Source organism: Euprymna scolopes, chromosome 19, assembly GCF_053919585.1.
Source record: "Euprymna scolopes isolate OS-2025 chromosome 19, ASM5391958v1, whole genome shotgun sequence".
Lineage (NCBI taxonomy): Eukaryota > Metazoa > Mollusca > Cephalopoda > Sepiida > Sepiolidae > Euprymna > Euprymna scolopes.
This window is the reverse complement of record NC_136500.1, coordinates 60,153,011-60,172,748: the sequence shown is the minus strand read 5'-3', so window position 1 is coordinate 60,172,748 and position 19,738 is coordinate 60,153,011. Positions and strand designations below refer to the sequence as shown.

At 33.1% G+C, this 19,738-nt stretch overlaps 2 protein-coding genes across 9 annotated transcripts in view; one reads left to right on the top strand and one right to left on the bottom strand.

Annotated features, from left to right (window-relative positions):
- The window catches only part of LOC145303651 (uncharacterized), a 637,407-nt gene that overhangs the window by 343,955 nt on the left and 273,714 nt on the right, over positions 1–19,738 (bottom strand). The gene's annotated exons all lie outside the window — the stretch shown is intronic.
- Positions 1–19,738, top strand: part of LOC145303649 (sulfotransferase 1E1-like) — a 108,867-nt gene that overhangs the window by 80,783 nt on the left and 8,346 nt on the right. For 3 of the 4 annotated variants that reach the window (XM_080145209.1, XM_080145207.1, XM_080145210.1), the window contains exons 2-3: positions 5,147–5,464; positions 16,174–16,271. In XM_080145209.1, coding sequence (XP_080001335.1) covers positions 5,147–5,464; positions 16,174–16,271 — 416 coding nt within the window. Of the gene's footprint in view, positions 1–2,613; positions 2,918–5,146; positions 5,465–16,173; positions 16,272–19,738 lie in introns of those variants that run through there. The other variant, XM_080145208.1, reaches the window with a different exon arrangement.

Here is a 19,738-nt window from a genome sequence, read left to right as displayed (position 1 = left end):
ATTATATAAACATTGTAAAGGGTCTACGCGGATCGATCAACGTCTTGACAGTTCCATGTCGTCGTCGCCGATAATGTGCATATAATCTGGTTTTATTAGTAGTGGGGAAGAGTACGAGGTGAGAGTAGGAGGCCTTATATACACACCTTTGTTTGACTATTAAGGTGGAGTGGGGGAGGGTATGTCTGGAAAAAAAATCGTGGAAGTAATAATACGACTTCTGTCATTTCTTCTTTCTATTTATTATCGGCTGCATTCTTGGAAGATTTTTTATTTTAAAACTAGCAGGAGGGGGACACCCAGCGTTGCCCGGTCGTAAAATACACATAAATGTTTTAATTCATGCAAATCTTGTATTTATTACAGAGCCAATTCTCTATTGAATATTATATTGTAACTAATACATAGTACTGATTTAAAAAGATTATAAAAACACACTTTAGTTCCATCAGCTAAAATTGAAACCAAAACATTTAGCACTTCATCCGCGTTCCCTGTCGTTTAAGCTAGTGACAGATAAAGATGTAAAATTAAACCACTTCACGCTATGAATGAGTTTACGCATACGCAAAACTAATAGAAATATGTGGGCAAGTTGAAATAAACATTTTACATTTCAACTTGCCAACATATTTCTGTATGCATTAATTATCCATCGAACTGAAGATTTTACTCCTTTATAAGCCATTCTTCGTTTATGGTTACTATTTCTGTTAATTTCAGTATCATATGACCAGTAGTCTAAGAGTTTATCAGTTAAATATTTTAATATGGAGATACATACATACATCTACTTATTTTCTGATGACATGGTTCATTTAGTCTTCACGACAACATGGAAATCTCGAAACGTTGATCGATTTGCGTAGACTTATATAATATTTAAAAAAAAACTTTGGCATGATGAAATGTAGGTAAAATATTTTCTCTTATTTTTTCCTTATAAGGGAAATGGATTCCATATTGTTCATTGTTAAAGTGTTTTTTATTCAATACGTCTGACGAAAGACTGTTCTTGTAAAAATTTTCAAACGACATAATGTTTGAATTTGTCCGAATAGTCTTGAAACAATTCTAACTAACGATGAAATACACTATTTGTTGCTGTCACTATTCCTTGTTCTTGGTTTTTGTTTATATATATATATATATATATATATATATATATATATATATATATATAAAGCATGGTGACGTGAATGATGATTAACGAATGTTTAACACTCCCATATTTTTATTGTCATCAAAATCGATTAAATAACCCATTTTTCAATTGGGGGGGGGCCATCTCGATGCACCTGGAGGAAGCTTCACATGCCTCTCGCAGTGACTAAATTCACAATATATTCTAGTCTACATTGCATTGTAGAGAACTTACTGTTGATTTTTATAAATTATTTTTATATATAATGCCTTGCATTAAAGTTTAAAATGCAAAAGTCAAGCATTATGCTTCAATTGTAAAGAAAATATTAATGTCGAACGCGGCCTTGTCATATCAAAGAATCTACTGTTGATTTTATGTCTAGCTTTATTGGCTGTGCGTTGATAATGGATTGAATTTAAGTTTAAAATGGAAAAGTCAAGTACTACTGTATAATTGTACTTAAAATAGACATTAATTTCGAACGCGCCTTTGCCATATCAAAGAACCTAATGTTGCTTTTATATGGCGGTCCTTTCGGCTTGTGTTAAAACTTCTGAAATGCACTTGTGATGTTAGGCTGTGTAAGATGTTAACTTCTTTCATCGGATTATTTCAGTTATCAATAACTATCGAAGACATTCCGACAAAAAAAAATCTAAGAACACTGCTAGGCACATAAGTTGCCTTTGTATTAAATTTCATAAAACTCGACTCGGCCGTTTTCGAGTCCATAGGGAACGAACTCACACAGATACACTCAAAGTACCTTTTATTTATTTATATAATATATATATATCAAAATAAACATGAACAATTATGTGCATGCTTATGCAATCTTCAGTTACTACAGTTCGGGAGATTTGAACTCAGTTACAAAATCACCTTCGAATTTGTAGTCTGCTATTCTATCTCCCATGTCAGCAGAAATTAAAGAAAATAAAGTACCTAAAAATGACAAATCAGTGGGCATAAACAATAAATAGGTAGATTATTCAACGACAGGAAGTCTGGGTGTTGCATCTGCGCTTAGCTTGGTCGCTTTCTTTTAATTCCCTAAAGGTTTTGTGTACTGTTCTTAAAGAAAAAGCTTGAATCAAATCCCACGTATTGTAAAGAAAATAAATTCATCCATGAATTCAACGACTACTGGAAAATGCTTTCTTTTTTATTTTATTTGGAACATCGATAGAAAAACATAAAAAGTAACCCAATAAGCTGCGTTTGGTTTACTTTTGAACAGATAGAATCTCTATGCAAAGGTAAACCAACGCAGATTTTAAAATATTAACAGTTGTTTAAATTATGATAAACAATGTTAACCTAATTTTTAATCTCTTGTCTAGTAGGATAAGATCAAAGTCTATAATAAAGCGTTATCTCTCATATATATATATATATATATATATATATATATATATATATATATATCTTTCTCTCTCTCGCTCGCTCGCTTGCTTAGCCGCTTTTTATTTCTTAGAGTAAGTCTTGAAAAGTTTGAAATGGCAGAGCTGAACAAAAATGTCTATAACATGGGTACGTTGGATCCTGACCATGAACGTTATTTACAAGAATATTTACCTAAACTTCGTGGGCTCCAACCAGACGAAATGGGTGAGAAAGTCTACGACCGAGATGGGCATTTTATGTACGGGTGGATTTATGACAATATTTCAGTGCCTACTTTGCCTGCGATCAAACAAACTATACCAATAATGCGAGATTTTAAGGTCCGAGATGAAGATTTTTTTATGTGTGCTTTTCCAAGTTCTGGTGCGTTTTATTGTTTTTTGTTTGTTTGTTTTTTTTACTTACTTTTACTTTACTTATATTTAAGCTGTGTGCGTGTTCGTTATCTATGGACTCCAAAACGGCTGGGCCAATTTGTTTTTAATTTCACACAAATGAACTCTGTGTCTGGGAATGTTTGTATCGAAATATATCCGATAAATATCGATAATCGAAAAAAAATCATTAAGGAAGGAACAGTCGGACTTTGATCAAAATTAACACTTTTAAATACAGCTTAACATTACATGTGCATTTGAGAAATTTCATCACTGCACAAGCAGAAGGGCCCAGGGTATAAATTCAACAATACGTTCTTTCATAAAACGGGCGCTTTCGAGATGAATGTCAAAACCCGTACAGGTATTATATAATGTTATCTGCCAGAAAGGAAACCTTTAACACGCATTTATAAAAGGTACTAGAACAGTGTGACCTGTTGGTTCACCCATTCAGTTCTGATTAGATTGTTTGAATCGGAGTTATTGGTAAGTCCTTTCAGCTCCATATATTGTTTTAGGCGTTCAAACGAAAACGCAAAAGTTGCTCTTCCTATTCTTTTGTAGATGGTCCCTGGCTTTGGTAGAGGCCATTTTGAACAAAAATATCTTTGAATAGTGCCAAGAACCACATTGCCAATTAATATGAACTGTTTATAAATGTTATTGTTTCAGCGAAGGAAGAAAATAAAAGGGATATATATATATATATATATATATATATATATATATATATATATATATATATATATATATGTTATCAAACAGTAAAGCTTTAACAAAGCAAAGTTTATCAAGGTAAGAAAAGTACACCACTATTAAGAGGAGCAAACAAATATATTAAACGAGGAATAAGTTATACATAACTTTATATCATCAGAACAATAAGGAAAAGTAGATGAAAATTTTTTTAAAAAATTCTTTAGACCATGGCATTTCGAACCTAAATGCTTCTGATCAGAAGAGAAGTGTCAGAATGGTGCAAATATAGAAAAAAAAACTCTTAACATTTAGATATGAATATGAAGTGAGAATTAAGGAATAGGATAATATGGTAAAAAGTAATTAAAAGTAGGTATAATATATAAGGGTAAATTGGAAGGACAGTATATACCTAGGTAATAGTAAAAAAATGTGGCCCCCTATGAAATAATAGGATCATTAAAGAAGAACCAATAATAAGAAAGGAAAAGATAGGGAAAATAGATTAGAAAGTGGAGAAAGGAGAGGAGACAGAAACAGTAAATAAGGGATACGGAAATACATATATAAATAAATAAAACGATCTGAAAGTGAAGAAAATGGGATTAGAAAAGTGTTCAAAAAGGTTTTTAAAAATAATATAATATAGAATAAATATGTATTTATATAAGTTCCAGCGGAGACTTTAGTTTAGGGTTCCAGAAAGTGAAGAATACGGCAACTGTTTACAAATCCAACAAAGTAAGAATATGTGGAGAATCAAATCTTGCTACAATTCTTGTAAATCTTGAAGGTGTTTGTGCGGCATAGTAAAATCTTTAGAAGACCGACAGAATCGTGTAAATTGATATGAAAATAGAAAGATCTGGTAGGAATTCTCGAAACAGGAATTCCAAGAATTGGTAAGTTTCAATTCCGTCAAGGTAGATTTATATTGTGATATAAATTTGGTGTATTCCAAAAATGGAGGGTGTAGTAAAATAATTCCAAAATCGGTAAGGTCACGTTCTTGTGAAATAAAATCCAAGATGGAAAATCCATAATCAAAACGAAGGTTGAGCACATCCAAAATACAAAAATCCAGATGTCAGATTCGATAGTAGAGAAAAATTTTTAGATAATTGAATTCGAAGTTCAAGGTCGATAAAAATTTAAAAACTAAATAATCAGCTTTAAATTTGAAAGCTGGATTTTTTATCGCTTTTTTTCTAGTTTTATTGCTATATATATTTATATATTGTTTCTCATTTTTCGGTTGTTTTAGGTATTTCGGGGTCCTGTTCAAGATGCGACTGGCTTGAGAACTGATTTTGTAGAATTTTTAAGTTATTCGCTCAAAGGCAAAGTGGAAATATGGGAGTAGCAATAATTTAGAAACTAGAAAAGCCGGAAAAAAATAAATAAATAAAAGGGAAATTAAACTAAAAATTCAAAGAAAGAAGCAAGCTATATTTTCCGGAAGTTTTACTATTTTATGTCTAATATTTTTCCTCCTATTTTCTCTTTTTGCCAGGAACTCATTGGTTTTGGGAAATGGTTTGCATGCTGTTCAATAAAAAAGCGGAATATCTGACCGGAACTAAAGAACAAGATATGATGGAATTTTTATTGCCAGAAATCTTTGAGAAACGTCCATCGCCACGTGTGCTAAACACTCACCTTAGACCGAAATATCTTCCAGAGAAAATGGTCAAGGAAGGCAAAATCATTTTGATTGTGCGAAATCCAAAAGATGTTGTGGTCTCAAATTATCGACAAACGCATGGTTTGAAGGTACTCGGCTATGAAGGTTCTTTCCCAAGTTTTTATGAAATGTTCCTGGAAGGTAAAAGTAAGTAACGAGTTTTCAGAATTTTTTGAGTGAATGTTGCAAGATTTATTTTACGTTTATGTTTATGGAAATCACTCCAGACAAAACATTGAAGCAGCTAAAAAAAAAAGTAAAACAAAACAAAGCCAACGATATTGATAGAAAACAGCAATACTTTCCCCTTTGTCAGAAACATCGCTCATGAAAAGTGAAAACTAAATGAGAAAAAAAGGGAAGCGGGAGTTACTAGACTGTTGAAAGTAAACTCATGGTCCACTTTTTGATTAGACTTATAAAGAATCAATGCAGATCATATAAAAATACAATAACAAAATATTTTATTGGCATAGAATGTTGAAGAATTATCTCTCCAGGACCATTTTATCCAGCTCATTTTTTTTTTTTTTTTAAATATATATCTCTCTGGTTTCTTGCAATTATCTACTCTGTCTGAATTAATATTTCTTTGCCTTTGAATTTAAATTTGTTGGAATGATGAAGATGACTTTGGTTATCGATCAGTGTGTATAATAATTTATAGACATTGCAGAGATCGACATTTTAACAATAACCATCAACATTAGCCTTAAGTCGAGGTTGGTGGTCACTAACCCTCTAGGTTCAAATTGATGATCAAGAAAAAAAATAAATTTAATTCCAGCTTGGGGTAAAACCGTAGGGTCATACGATTTTTTTTTTTTTTTTTTTTTACATAGGCGTCACCACTTATCAAGGCCGATAGGCCACTCAAGGATAAAGGTTAAAGAGTGTAGAGTAGTCAAAAGGACAATATAGTAATCGATAGTAATGGAAGTTCGGTAAATTTGAACTTAAGTAGAACGGCTCATCAGAAACTTGTTCACGTTGGACTTGAAGACAACCATATTATAGACAGCTGGAAAGCAGGAAAACGGAAGACAATTCCACAGGCGTGCAGTTCTAAGAAAGAAGCTTTGATCATGGAATCTGTTTAGGTTTATGCAAAGATAAAGAGTGTGGAAAATTATTGATAATGTTTTCAGCTAGTCTAGTGTTCCTTGTGAAAGTTTGGCGAGGGGGGGACCATAGATTGAAGCTCAGTCGAACACTTTCCAGGAAAATAACGATAAAGCAGAGACAAACTCGCAACATCTCTTCTGTGAGATAGAGGTTGCAGCGAAGAGAAAAGGACATCTTCCACCAGGCCACGAAGTCTATTTTGAACCCTATCAAGGCAGGACAAGTCTTTTCTAGCAGCTCCTGCCCAGATGTGGCAACAGTATTCCATCCTTGGACGTACCTGGCTCTTATATAGATAGAATTGCATCAGCAGTGAGATATCTACTGGATCGATAGAAGGATCCCACCATTTTTCCAGCGGCCTTGGCAACAGATTTGATGTACGTATTCCATTTAAGATCAGGAGTAAAGGTCAAGCCCAGAAGCCTGTCAAAACTTGAGGCCTCCCCAAGATGAGAGCCATTCATTTTAATTGATGCCAGATGGGGATCAGAATGTTGATGTAAAGATAGAAGCTTGGTTTTAGATGCATTAAAAGTAACCAGCCACTCCTTTCCCCATTGTACAACGTGATCAAGATCAGAGGAGAGAGAATCGGAGAGAACTTGGTCGTTTACTGTCTTAGATGTGCTACCATAGATGTTAGTGTCATCAGCAAAAATGTCTACGAATGATGTAAGGATGTGATTTGGAAGATCATTAATGTAGATCAGGAAAAGAGTTGGGCCCAGGATGAACCCGAGGGACTCCAGCATTTATACTGCGAGCTTCTGATTTTTGCCCATCAACTACTACTCTTATGAACCTATCAGAGAGAAATGATTTAATAATTGAGAAGACATTTCTAGCTATACCATAGCTGGAGATCTTGTAAACCTTTATACCATACCCTATCAAAGGCCTTTGATATGTCAAGAGCAATTGCCCTAGAAAGGTTGCCTCTGTCGAGATTCGCTAATCCTATGAGATATAACTGTAAGCACATCTGCTGTAGATCTAGCAGAACGGAAACCATATTGTGTGTCACTAAGAAAATTATTTTTTTTATCATTACAATTTTTATTTACATTTACTCACGTTCAATCGAGTCATTGAACATATTTTCGGTTTTCATAATTTGTATGGCAGTCATTTTGGGTGTTGAAATATTTGTTAACTATAATAGGGTAGATATTTATTTGCTGTCCAGAAGGTTGGCCGGAAGGTGGAGAACAGGTAAGCTCCCCTGAAAGAAGGTGCACTCTTGCCTCAACAAAAATTGCCTGTGCACCCCGTCGGCATTCCCTGGAAGGGGCGCCTCAGGCGACACGCAATAAACTTGCCCCACCCGAAAGCCAGGTGTACCTCAGTCTGACAGGTGCTAGGCCGGTTCCCGGCCCCTCACCTGTGTGACTCCGTGTCAAGAACGGATTCTTGATGAGTACTCTACCCTGTCTCCCTGCAGCTTAAGCCGCTAGAGACACATCCCATCATAGGAGAATTATAATGGGGTATGATCCCGCACAATGGAGAGATTCTATTTATAAACGATGCTGCTAGGAAATGTTGAATCAAATTAATTCACGTTCTGCTACCAACCGATCAGAAACCAGAATTGCTCCATAAGATTAAACCTATTTTGTAGCAACTTCACATGTTTTCTTCGTGTCAACACGGGAAGAATATTTTGCTCTGTGGCTTCCAACTCAAGAATTGTCTACTGAGAACGACTCACCTCCAGAACTTGTATAGAACATCCAACCATCGTAAACTGTTCTGAAACTAAACATGGCTTACAACTCTAGTTATTGAAATTGTTGTATATTTGTCCTTGGCCTTTACATTATACTGCAAGGTGAAGGTTAAAATGTAGAAAGTTGAAGTGAACACGTGACTGTGACGTCAAACTATAATTAAGGTATAGAATTTCTTTTTCTTGTCAGACAGCAAAGAGAAGGGAAAACTGAGTTTGCCTCCCCTCCTTCATGAGGACATCAAGTTTTAGGATGGCCAATTACTCAAGTAGTTTCTGACCTAATGACAATAACAGATGATGTGCATGTTCATTGGAGTCTGTGCCACTGTCGGTCAAGATTTCTTCAGGTAAACTCATCTTAAGGAAAAAGTGTTAAGACACTGAATCCTTTTGTTGCAAACGGAATGACCAACCTCAAGTAGTGAGTACCCTTATAGTGGGTAACCTCCATGCCAGACTTTATCATACATTTAAGGATTCTAGTTTCTTCTTCTGCCTGTGTCCATTGATTCAGCACCAATTCATGCACTCCCGACAGAGGCCAATTGCAGATTTGGGGGCATAGGTGTACTCCCCTTAAAGTATGTTGTCAGTTTCACTCCAGGATAACTGCTGTTCGCCTCCCTCCTCATTGCCTCCAGCTAGGTGAACAATATCACTATATTCCTATAGCGGTCTCCAGGATTTTAGTGATCTTATTTGTTTTATTTTGATTTGACTTAACGAGTATAACATCTATTAAGAGTACATACTTTCTGACCAGTCCTAAAAAAGATTTACGGACTTTTCTTAATGAGCATTTCATTGGTGGGTTGTATTGATGAGCCGTTTATGTATATAGAAGTAATCAGTTCTTAGGTGTAGAGACTCGACTTTCCAGTGTGTGTGGCAAAGTTCACTTCCTTTATAGTCGCATCCAACTTCATGAGATTGATGTCATTTATCAGATTCTGATCACAGATCTTTAGGGTCATTATTTTAGGTGTTTTATAATGGAAAATGTATTTTTAGAATGAGCTGTTTCGAAGAAATATTTTCAGTGAAGAATATTAGATGTGAGGAAAACGAGAAACATGTTATGATAAACAAAAATGAGTTCAGTAGGCATATATTCACAAGAGATATTTTATATATGTTCAAAACGGAAATTTACAGCAGCAGGGAAACCTAGAATGTTCGAATATTTTTAGAGTTCTTGTAAAAACAAAAGGAATTCATTAGTTGAGAGATTGAAGAATCGAGAGTCGATAGTTTAAGAGCCATGCATTACAGGGGTCCAAAAAGTGTTATCAAAACATCTCTGCTCAATTATATAAATTAAAAGAAGTTCAGTAAGAAAGGTTGGGAATATTTCAATTGATGAATTGGTTAATAGTGAGCAGACAAGAATGGATTCAAGCTGTGTGTGTGTGTGTGTGTGTGTGTGTGTGTGTGTGTGTGTTATGCTTCGTAAGTGTGAGTATACGTGTGTTGACATACCAGCAGGCTCGAAAGTTAAGAAATGGAATGTTAGAAATTAAGTGTATTAATTCTTTTAGAAATCTGAATATTAAATATGTCGATAAAAGAATGAACAATGCAAATTAAATTATATTGTTTAGAATAGGTTAGATTAGAATTGAGGATTCTTTTGTTCGCCAGGGGTGTGTTTGGACAAACATATGTAAAGCCACGTGAAATTCGTCACGTTTGAAAAACACACTTCTGACGTCATAGACAAAGGATATTTTTCCATATTATGGGTTCGGATTTTAGTCAGTCAGAAAGTCGATCAAGAAGAGAGCCAGTCAGTTGGTCAGTTAATCCCTTGCCCTTGGAAGCGAAGGGAGAACATTTAGAACCATTTTTTTTTTTTTTTTTTTTTTTTTTTTTTTAGGGAAGTGGTGTTTGATCAACACTTCTGGGGAGCCATAAATTAATATACTGTTTTGCTTTTAAATTCCCGAAACCGTGTTTCATGGTAAACAACTGATGATCCCTGAAAACTTAGTGCTATTGTGAGTTTAAGGAAGCAAGTTGATTCCACGATTGCAGGACTTACTGAAAAAATAATTTTCCAATGAATGACTAAAATAAAAAAAAAAATTTTATATATAGTTTTCAATGAAATACGTTATGAACCAAATTACAATGCAATAACAATTGATGTAAAATAAACACCTATTTGTTTAAAATTAATATTTCGATAATATACGCATGCATTAGAATGTTATATTTTTTTCCTCGCCATGATGGAAAATAGTTAGTTAGCATAGAATCTGCGTTTATTTACCACCATTGCGAGGGGGATATATATATATATATATATATATATATATACACACACACGCACAATATGCAGAATTTCTCGAGAGCTCTTTGTGCTATCATCCCTTCAGGAGAAAATCGATAACAAGGGAAAACAATATTATAAACAAAATTAAAAAGCACTAAGAGGAATTCGGATTGCCAAGAATTAAGAAAAAAAACGATTAAAAGAAAGATTTTAATCTATATATACGGAATTTAAAAGTAACTAAAACCTGCATTTATATCATAGTTCACATGTATCATAGTTTTGACATACGACGATAGAAGACGGATTCTTCTCTTAATTATGTTAAGTATTCGTCCAGTAATACCGAGGGATCTGATTTTCATAAGATTCAAAGGCCTTAGATATATCTAGGGCTACTGCCCTAGCCTCCCCTGCTTTGTCCAATGAATATATGTTCAGAAATTACACTTAGGATATTTGCAGTAGAATGGGCTTGCCTAAACCCATAATGTTGGTTGGACAGAAGTTTAGCAGCTGTGAAGTGGTGGACGAGAGCTTGATTAATTATGGACTCGAATATTTTGGCGAAAAGAGGGAGAAGTCTAATGGGGCGATAATTAATTGGATTAGTTTTTTTCACCAGAATTCTTGTAAACTGGTACCACAGAAAGTTTTCCAGCAGTCAGAAAAGCAAGATTCATTAAGGCATTTGTTGAAAAGTTTGGAGAGATCTGGAGCAATCTCAGAGGAAGATTTTTTTTTATATAGTACAGTCGGGATGAGATCCGGTTCACATACCTTTTTTTAAGGTATCGAGAATTTTTATGGTGTGGTTTCTGTCTTCAGATAAAAATAAAACAAAAAATGTCTACAAATCGTTTGTCGATGAGAAAGTTGTGTTCAAAGTGAGTGTTGCGTTTGCTCACAGTCTATTAAAAACATCACCATGTGACAATTCAGAGTATTGTTTACAATGGTTTCAATGCAAAAAACATTACTTTTTGCGTCAATATATAATAATGGATGAAACAGACAACAGATACACCATTTCACTCTGAGAGAAATAAGCAATTAGCTGATTAGACATCAACAATGCAAACATCAGCTAATAAGGTTTTGGCTTCCTATTTGCAGATGTGCAATTTATTATTTACATTGAGAAAGGATGAAACATCATTAGTGAATATCATATTGCTTAATTGGTGTGTTTGAAAGAAGAAATCGCCAAAAAACGACCTCAAATGAAAAGTGCTTTTTCACCAAGACAATGCACCATGTCACAAATAGATTGTAACAATAGCAAAACTATGTCTCACAGAACAGACGTTGTGAGCCTGTCTCTGCACTATCATTTTCATAGCAAATTCTCGCCTGAGCTTCAATTTATGGTCTCCCCTTGTCAAACTTTCACAAAAAAAACATTTGTCTACCTACAATAACGATCAACAATTTCCTCTACTCTCTATCTGTACTTAAATCTAAACACAAATACCATGAACAAAGCTTCTCTCCTAGAACTACTCGCCTGTAGAACTGTTCTGCTGAGCCATCCCCTTAAATAATCAAATTATACCTGATTTCCATCACTAATGATTACTACGCTGTTGTCCTGGTGACCACCCTACACTCATTAATCCTTATCCTAGAGTGGCTTTGATAAGTGTTGACTCGCCTGTGTAAAATAAAAAAAATAAAAAATAAAAAAAATTGCACTTTGAATTGTTTCTGCGCCCACCTTATTCTCTTTGGCCCCCAATGACTACTGAGAAAAATTTGTTTCTAATAAAGAAGTCCTAAAAAATTTCAAAGACAATTTGTTCTACAGAGACAAATATTTCGAAGACAATTTGTTCTACAAAAAGAGTCTCATAAATATCACACACACCACCACCACCACCACAGATGTACATACATGTCTGCTAGAATCTAGTAATTTTTTTGCGCATATTTTTATATAAATTTTCGGATCAATTACATTTTCAGAACTCCACAAAATAAGCATAACAAGAGGGACATTTTTGGATTGATACCGGTTGATTTTCAATGTGTGGCATCTGTTAACAAAAGATAATAGACCAGTGTTGTTTGGTTTTTCATTACAAAGTCGACTTTTAATAAAAGGAAAGATTTATTTTAAGATAAAAACGGGAGAGAAATAGTAAATATTTAACAGATAGAAACCCGAATTGTTTTTGTTTTTTTTTGTCAAACTCGATTTTTAATATAGGGAAAGGGTGGCCGTCTAGATTACCACCTCCCATCTCTAAATTCCACAATTTTTACTTTTTTAAAACCTTTTTTCGGCTAACTTCATCGATTACAGACTTAACTTTCAGATTAAAAAAAAAAAAAAATTTATGACTTCTCATCGGGGATCGGTTTCCAATTATATGCCCCCGTTACCGTCATGAATTCGGACGTCGGTCGTTACCCTTTTCGTTACAAGTTCAAAAATTGTTCTATGGAAATTAACCAAAACAACGTTGTTTTTTTTTTTTTTGTTGTTGTTGTTGTTGTTTTTAATTATTTTTATACAAATAGACTTTGTATTCAATTTTTGTCTTAATTGAATATTTTTTTCTGGTGCTAAAACAGGACATTACCGTGATATTAGTTTTCAGCATACCCGAAAACACCTAATTTTATAGGTGAGTCTTGAGTTGGAAAGGACAGAGTAGGTAAATTTAGAGAGGGAGTTACGAAATCCCTTTTTTTTTAGATGGGAATATTCACCAGTCACGTGACAGTCGTTATTTTTTCTCGATGGTCATAAAGTGGGTGTTCAATTTAGAATGTCCTAATTGAAAACTGATCCCCAACAACAAAAGTAAAAAAAAAATTTCCAAAAAGATTTTTTTTTTTTTAATCTGAAAGTTGAATCTGTAATTGATGACATTGACCTGAAAAAAGTGAATTTAGGAAAACTACTGTTAGAAATTTGCTCAATATATGTTACCGTGACATAACTTGACATATATTGGGTGTTTTTTTTTAATAGTATTTTGTCTAGTTTATTATTTATAACACCTTTTCCCGAACTTACCGTGTTAAAGAGAGTCGGCCGCCATTTTGAATTTTCCAATACATCGATAAACACTGTCAGCTTTTTGAGCTGAATAAACATGTTAAATTGAATAAAAACACGAAAATTATATCCAGTTTGGTAGAAAAGTAATTTATCTTGCCTTTGATAACATTTATTTGTTATATATTTGTTTTTTGACAACTTTTTCGAATCTATGTGTATAGTAATACAAACCCATAAACAAACGCAGAGATTGTCTTTATCGTTCTACGTTCTCATTTTAAAATGAATTTATTCTTTACGATTAATAAATTTATTTAGTGATTACTTTTTCTCTTAATGATTGATTTTAGAATTTTGAAGTAAAAATTAAAAAAAATTAAAAATTAGTTAACGAGAGATTGTTAGCACATGGCATCCCTCGCGCCAAAAAAAATATTTCGTTTTTAATTTATTAGTTAATTTTTGCAAAATTTGACAGGACGACAATAAATGTTGATAATTGATAAAATTATAATTTTAAATAACGCATGACTGGTATGAGAGAAAACAAAAACATAACAAAAAAAACTATCATAATTAAAAAACCAAAACAAAAAAGTAACGAAAAATCGAATCGCTCCCTGTTTTTTAATTTTTTGGTTTTGTTTTTAATTGTTTTTATGACTCCAAAAAAACATCGTTAAAATAAGAACAAAAAAAAAATTGTAATTAACTTTTTATGAACATAATAAACGCTTTAATATAAGTGAAACCACTAAGAACTTAGCCAGTTAGGTAGAAAACGGACACTTAGAAAATCGATTTAAAAAAAAATAATAATAAATTTTAAAAATATTTTTAAAAAATATCTCCTTCAAGAATGATCATAAAATGTGTTTTCAATTGATATTTATTCAATAAGGGACCAGTTTTCCTACCTAGCGAAAGGAGACGAGTTTTCCCGGGACGAGTTTTCCCGGGCACCGAAAAAAGTATTAAGAAAAGGAAAATTGTGGAATCTAGAGGTGAGGGGGTTCGTAGACGTCCGTCAGGGAAAGATTTATTTTTAAAACGGAGGAGTGGGTATTACATATTTATCTTTTTAATGTAGGTTGCATTTTTTATTTATGTGTTTTTGTTTTGTTTTTTTTACAAAACTTATTAATAAACAAGGGTTTGTATTACTGTACAGAGATTCGAAAAAAGTTGTCAAAAAACAAATATAACAAATATTATTAAAGGCAAGATAAGTTACTTTTCTACCTAACTGGATATATTTTTCGTGTTTTTATTCAATGTAACATGTTTATTCAGCTCGAAAAGCATAGTGTTTACCGATGTATTGGAACATTCAAGATGGCGTCTTATTCTCTCTTTAACACGGTAAGTGTGGGAAAAGATGTTATAAATAAAAAACCGGATAAAATACTGTTAAAAACTCGCTCAATATATGTTACCGTGACATAGGTTGACATATATTCGGCGTGTTTTTAATAGTATTTTGTATAGTTTTTTATTTATAACACCTTTTTACATACTTACGGTGTTAAAGAGGGTGTGAGACGCCATCTTGAATTTTCGAATACATCGGTAAACACTGCATGTTTTTCGAGCCGAATAAATGTTACATTGAATAAAAACACAAAAAATATATCAAATTTGGCAGAAAAGTAACTTATCTTGCCTTTGATAACATTTATTTGTTATATATTTGTTTTTTGACAACTTTTTCGAATCTATGTGTACAGTAATACAAACCCATAAACAAACGCAGAGATTGTCTTTATCGTTCTACGTTTTCATTTTAAAATGAATTTATTTTTTACGATTATACAGTTTATATTCAAATTATAATTCTAATAAATGTGAGCATTTTTTTTTTTTTTTTTTTTTTTAAAGAGGTATAATTATTTGACATTTTAATATTTTATAGGCGTTTTAACTTTTAGCATCTCGAATTCACATTTCATTATTGGGTTTGTAATTTTAAAAACCGACCTTGTGTCTCATCTGCTCAAGTGGGAAGACCGAAACGTACTTTTTTGATAAACTCTTAAACTACTGGTCACATAGCACTAAAATTACCAGAAAATAGTAATCATACATGAATGATGGTTTATGATGTGTAAAATCTTCGTTTGGTTGAATGAATAATGGGTACAGAAATATGGCGGCAAGTTGAAATATAAAATGTTTATTTGAACTTGCCAGCATATTTCTATTACTTTTTTGCATGTGTAAATTCATTCCTAGCTTGAACTGGTTTAATTTTAAACTTTTCTTATGTCTGTCTATAGCTTAAACAGTAGAGAACGTGGCTGAAGCGTTAACGTTTAGGTTTCGATTCTTGCTGATGGCACCCAAGCCATTTTTTTTTAATTCTTTGTAAACCAGTACTATATAGTAGGTACAATATAATCAATAGAGAGTAGGCTTTATAATAATAAATCCGAAATCTGCATGAATTAAAATATATTTAAGTATATTTTATGATCAGGCAAAAGTTCACTGACAGTCTCAACAAAATCGCTGGTAACACTACTATAGATCTCATCAAAAAGACCGAATGCAGAGACGACTGGAGAGCCATGATCATTAATGCCTGCAATAAGACCTGATACCTGAAGATTAGACAAAAGGCTAAGGGACATTTAATGGATACATTTAATTGTTACTCTTTCAAACTGCCTTTATGTTGTTTAATATCAAAAACTTCTTTTTTTTTCTTTTAGTTCATTATGGCAGTTGGTTTGATTATATCAATGACTGGATGGAAGTGAAAGAAATTAATCCAAACTTGATCGTCGTATCATACGAAGAAGCTAAAAAGGTTTGTTAATTATTCCCCCTTTCCATTCTTTTCCCATGTTCTGTGTAAGACAGTAACTAGTTACATCCAGTTGCAAGACCTCGATTTGAGATTTTTGGGTGTGTCGAGTTAACCTCTCATTGACGCGTTCATCCGGCAAACCTCTCTGATTGTACTCCATATTAACGCCTATATGTAATACTGCTAGTAAAAAGAAAAAAAAATGAAAATTGGACAAAAACTTATCTGTATTAAAAAAAAATGGCAGTACACCAAAAATTATGAAAATTTATCTAGTATTTTTTTTATTGGTTGTTTTTAAAAGAATAAATTTTTATCACTAATGGCTGCTGGCGACCATTTAAGGCTATATTAAGGGTAACAAACAAGGGACATAACTCTAACTTTAAGCATGTGAAAAGTTAATAAAGCAACCCACCCACATCCCCATGTTAAGAATGGCTTTCTAAATGTAACAGCCGATGATGCTGGGTTAGCAGCAACTGCCATATGCAAATGATCAAGCCAGCTGCGTGATATGACGTCACAACAGAAATAAAAAGGACACGTGTCCAGACAAGCATGTATTCGAGACATGTTCAAGACAAAAAGCAGAAAGGGACGTGTTTGAGACCAGAGTGTTTGCATAAGTGGGAATTGATATGTGTTCAAGACATGTGGGTGGCGTCAGCGCAAAAACAAAGTCACACGTGACTGGAAAAGGAGAAGTTTAATGTTTAAAAATGAATTTAAAAAAAAAAAAAAAAAAAAAAAAAAAACGGAAAGAAACAGATATGTGCATGGGAGTATCATGATTTTTCTAAACTTTTCATTTCTTGTAAGTAAAAAAAAAAAAAAAAAAAAATATGCGAGCTGAGATAGAAACCAAAACCTAAAGACAGTGAGTCAAGTACGATAACCATTAGACCAGCTTGCCACGCTTTTTAAAGTGTTTTCAAACTTTGTGAAACGGTTGACAAACAGATACAAATCCGATGATCACTAAGTACCAATTTTTCAATTTTGATCACTTAGCAGCCCTTTTTTTCCACATGAAAAACAATTAGTTTTCCACATGCCTGAATACTCTGTATACCAAATTTCAAGTTTGTAGATGAAAATTTCGTTGATTATATAGGCTGAGAAGTGTCCTCACACATGCACATATTCTAACTTTTATAGATATATAGATTATAAAATTTTAAATAAATACAATTTTTAAAAGTGCTATCCATTTTATTTATTTGAAACTAACGGGGGTACCCGGCGTTGCCCGGGTATCTCGAAGTGGTGTAGTAAGAACCCCCCCCCCAAAAAAAAAGAAGTTAGTAGCGGGGGGAGGGGATAAAAAAAACATTAGGTAGTTCACGTGGAGAGAGGTGTTTAAAAACAAAAGTGGGAGTAGGCAGACAGGCTTGAACCTGTAATGTGAAGGAGAAAAAAGTGAACAAAAACGTAACGTCTTAGCCAATGCCTCCATGGCACAACTGGAAGTTGCCAACGTTGGAATTAAAGCTAGTCGATCGAAAGGAGAGGATGACTTGCGAAAATGACGATGAAAAAAAAAAAAGCGAACCCTCCTTCTAAAATACGACCGAGTTGAGGGTGAAGGAATTAGTTTTGGGCCAATTTTTCAAAATTTGTCGTCCGAAAGATCGAGCTTCAAAGCGATACCCGTTTCGTCACGTTCCAACGCATCTGTCAGTTTTTGTGAGACATACAAACACACACACAAACAGACTTTTGCCCTTTATATAATATATATGCTTATACTGGTGCTACCTAAACTAAAATGGACCAAGCATTTATGTAATTGTTTTTTTTCTTTGTCTTTGCAAAATTCTATCATGTTCTGCAAAGCCAAAAACAAAAGTAACAATTTCCCTCTATAAAACAACCAAACCAAATAGCAGGAATAAATATTTGAGCATATAAAGAAAATGAAGGATAAAAAACTTTATTTTTTGCCAGATTCGGCATTAAATAACCCGAAAAGGGTTGACATGTCATAACACAACAACCCAAATGAATACATTATTGAAGATATAAACAACTTTAAGAGTAAAGACATTTCGCCCAAATTACTGGATTCGGCATTATATAAACCAAAAGGGGGGTTCATATTCTCTAAAACAAAATAACCAAATCAAATACCATGAATAAATATGTGAAAATAAACCTGAAGCATAAAAGACTTTTACTAAAATGACCGGATTCAGTATTAAATAACCCGAAAAGGGTTCATATGCCATGAAACAAAACCACCAACGAATACCGAAACGACAATTATCTTTATTATAAGAAAAACAGGATTTACTTTTTTTACAAAGATTTAAATTATTGCAATTTTAAATAAAATCATTTTTATTTTCTTATTAGAGATTTATTTAAAGAAAAATATTAACACTAGATTTTGCAAATACATAAGGAAAACACTCATTTTCTTAATGAAGCAATGTGTGGCTATCCTCTTCCAGAAGTAACGATGGGGAATATATGACACACAAAAAAAAAAATTTTTTAATTATTTCCTTTCTTCAAATGCTATTTTATAATACGGTTTAATTAAGACCAACTAATCTGATACTGTCTACCAACTGATACCAATTTATCTGACACTGTCTATTTAAGTATGACAGCATATGTGAAAGCAGATTTTTCTTACCGTCTCACAAGGACGGTTTAATAAATATGTAAAAGTTTAACAAGGATTGGTTTTTCGCCTTACTTCTGCTCTTATTAAGTCTCTGGTAATTGATCAAAGAGAATTTTCTTTGTTCAATCAAATGGAGTTATTTTAGAAGATAGGGTTATAGCCTAACGCAATAAACAAAAGAAGGTAACTTGTTGGCTCCTTTTTTATAGTTTTGTTTCCCATCTCTCTCTTTTTATTATATATATATATATATATATATATAAGTCTAGCCGGTTCAATAATGAAACTTTTCTCTTAACATTTTGTTTTTAGTTTTAAACTAATTGTCCCTGTTTTTGCTGTTTTTTATTTTAAAAGCTTAATAGGTTTCTTTTTTTTCTTTTTTTTAACACAACAATTTCTTATTTCTATGCTGTATTGTCCTTTATTTAAATTTTATTGCTAATTCAGACATGTATGATAGACCAACATTGACAGACTGACGACGAACCAACCAACAGACTGATATAACCTCTTAAAGAGATGCATATGTAACATTGCACAACGTCTCACTTCAGATTTCCTGTCTATGTCATATCCTGATATATAGCTCGAATTTTTTACTTTTAATGGAATGTTCCATTCTGCTGCTTTATTTAACCTTATGTGCAAAATACCGCTTTTAACACTATTTTTTTTTTTTTTTTTTTGCTACATGTAGATAAAGACACACTTATAATGAAAATACTATTTATAACTCCTGCGTGGCAGGCCAACAGACAGACCGACACAGACATATACATTCACATATGAAGATGCGTCTTTAACACTTGTGTTTAATTGAAAAACTTTT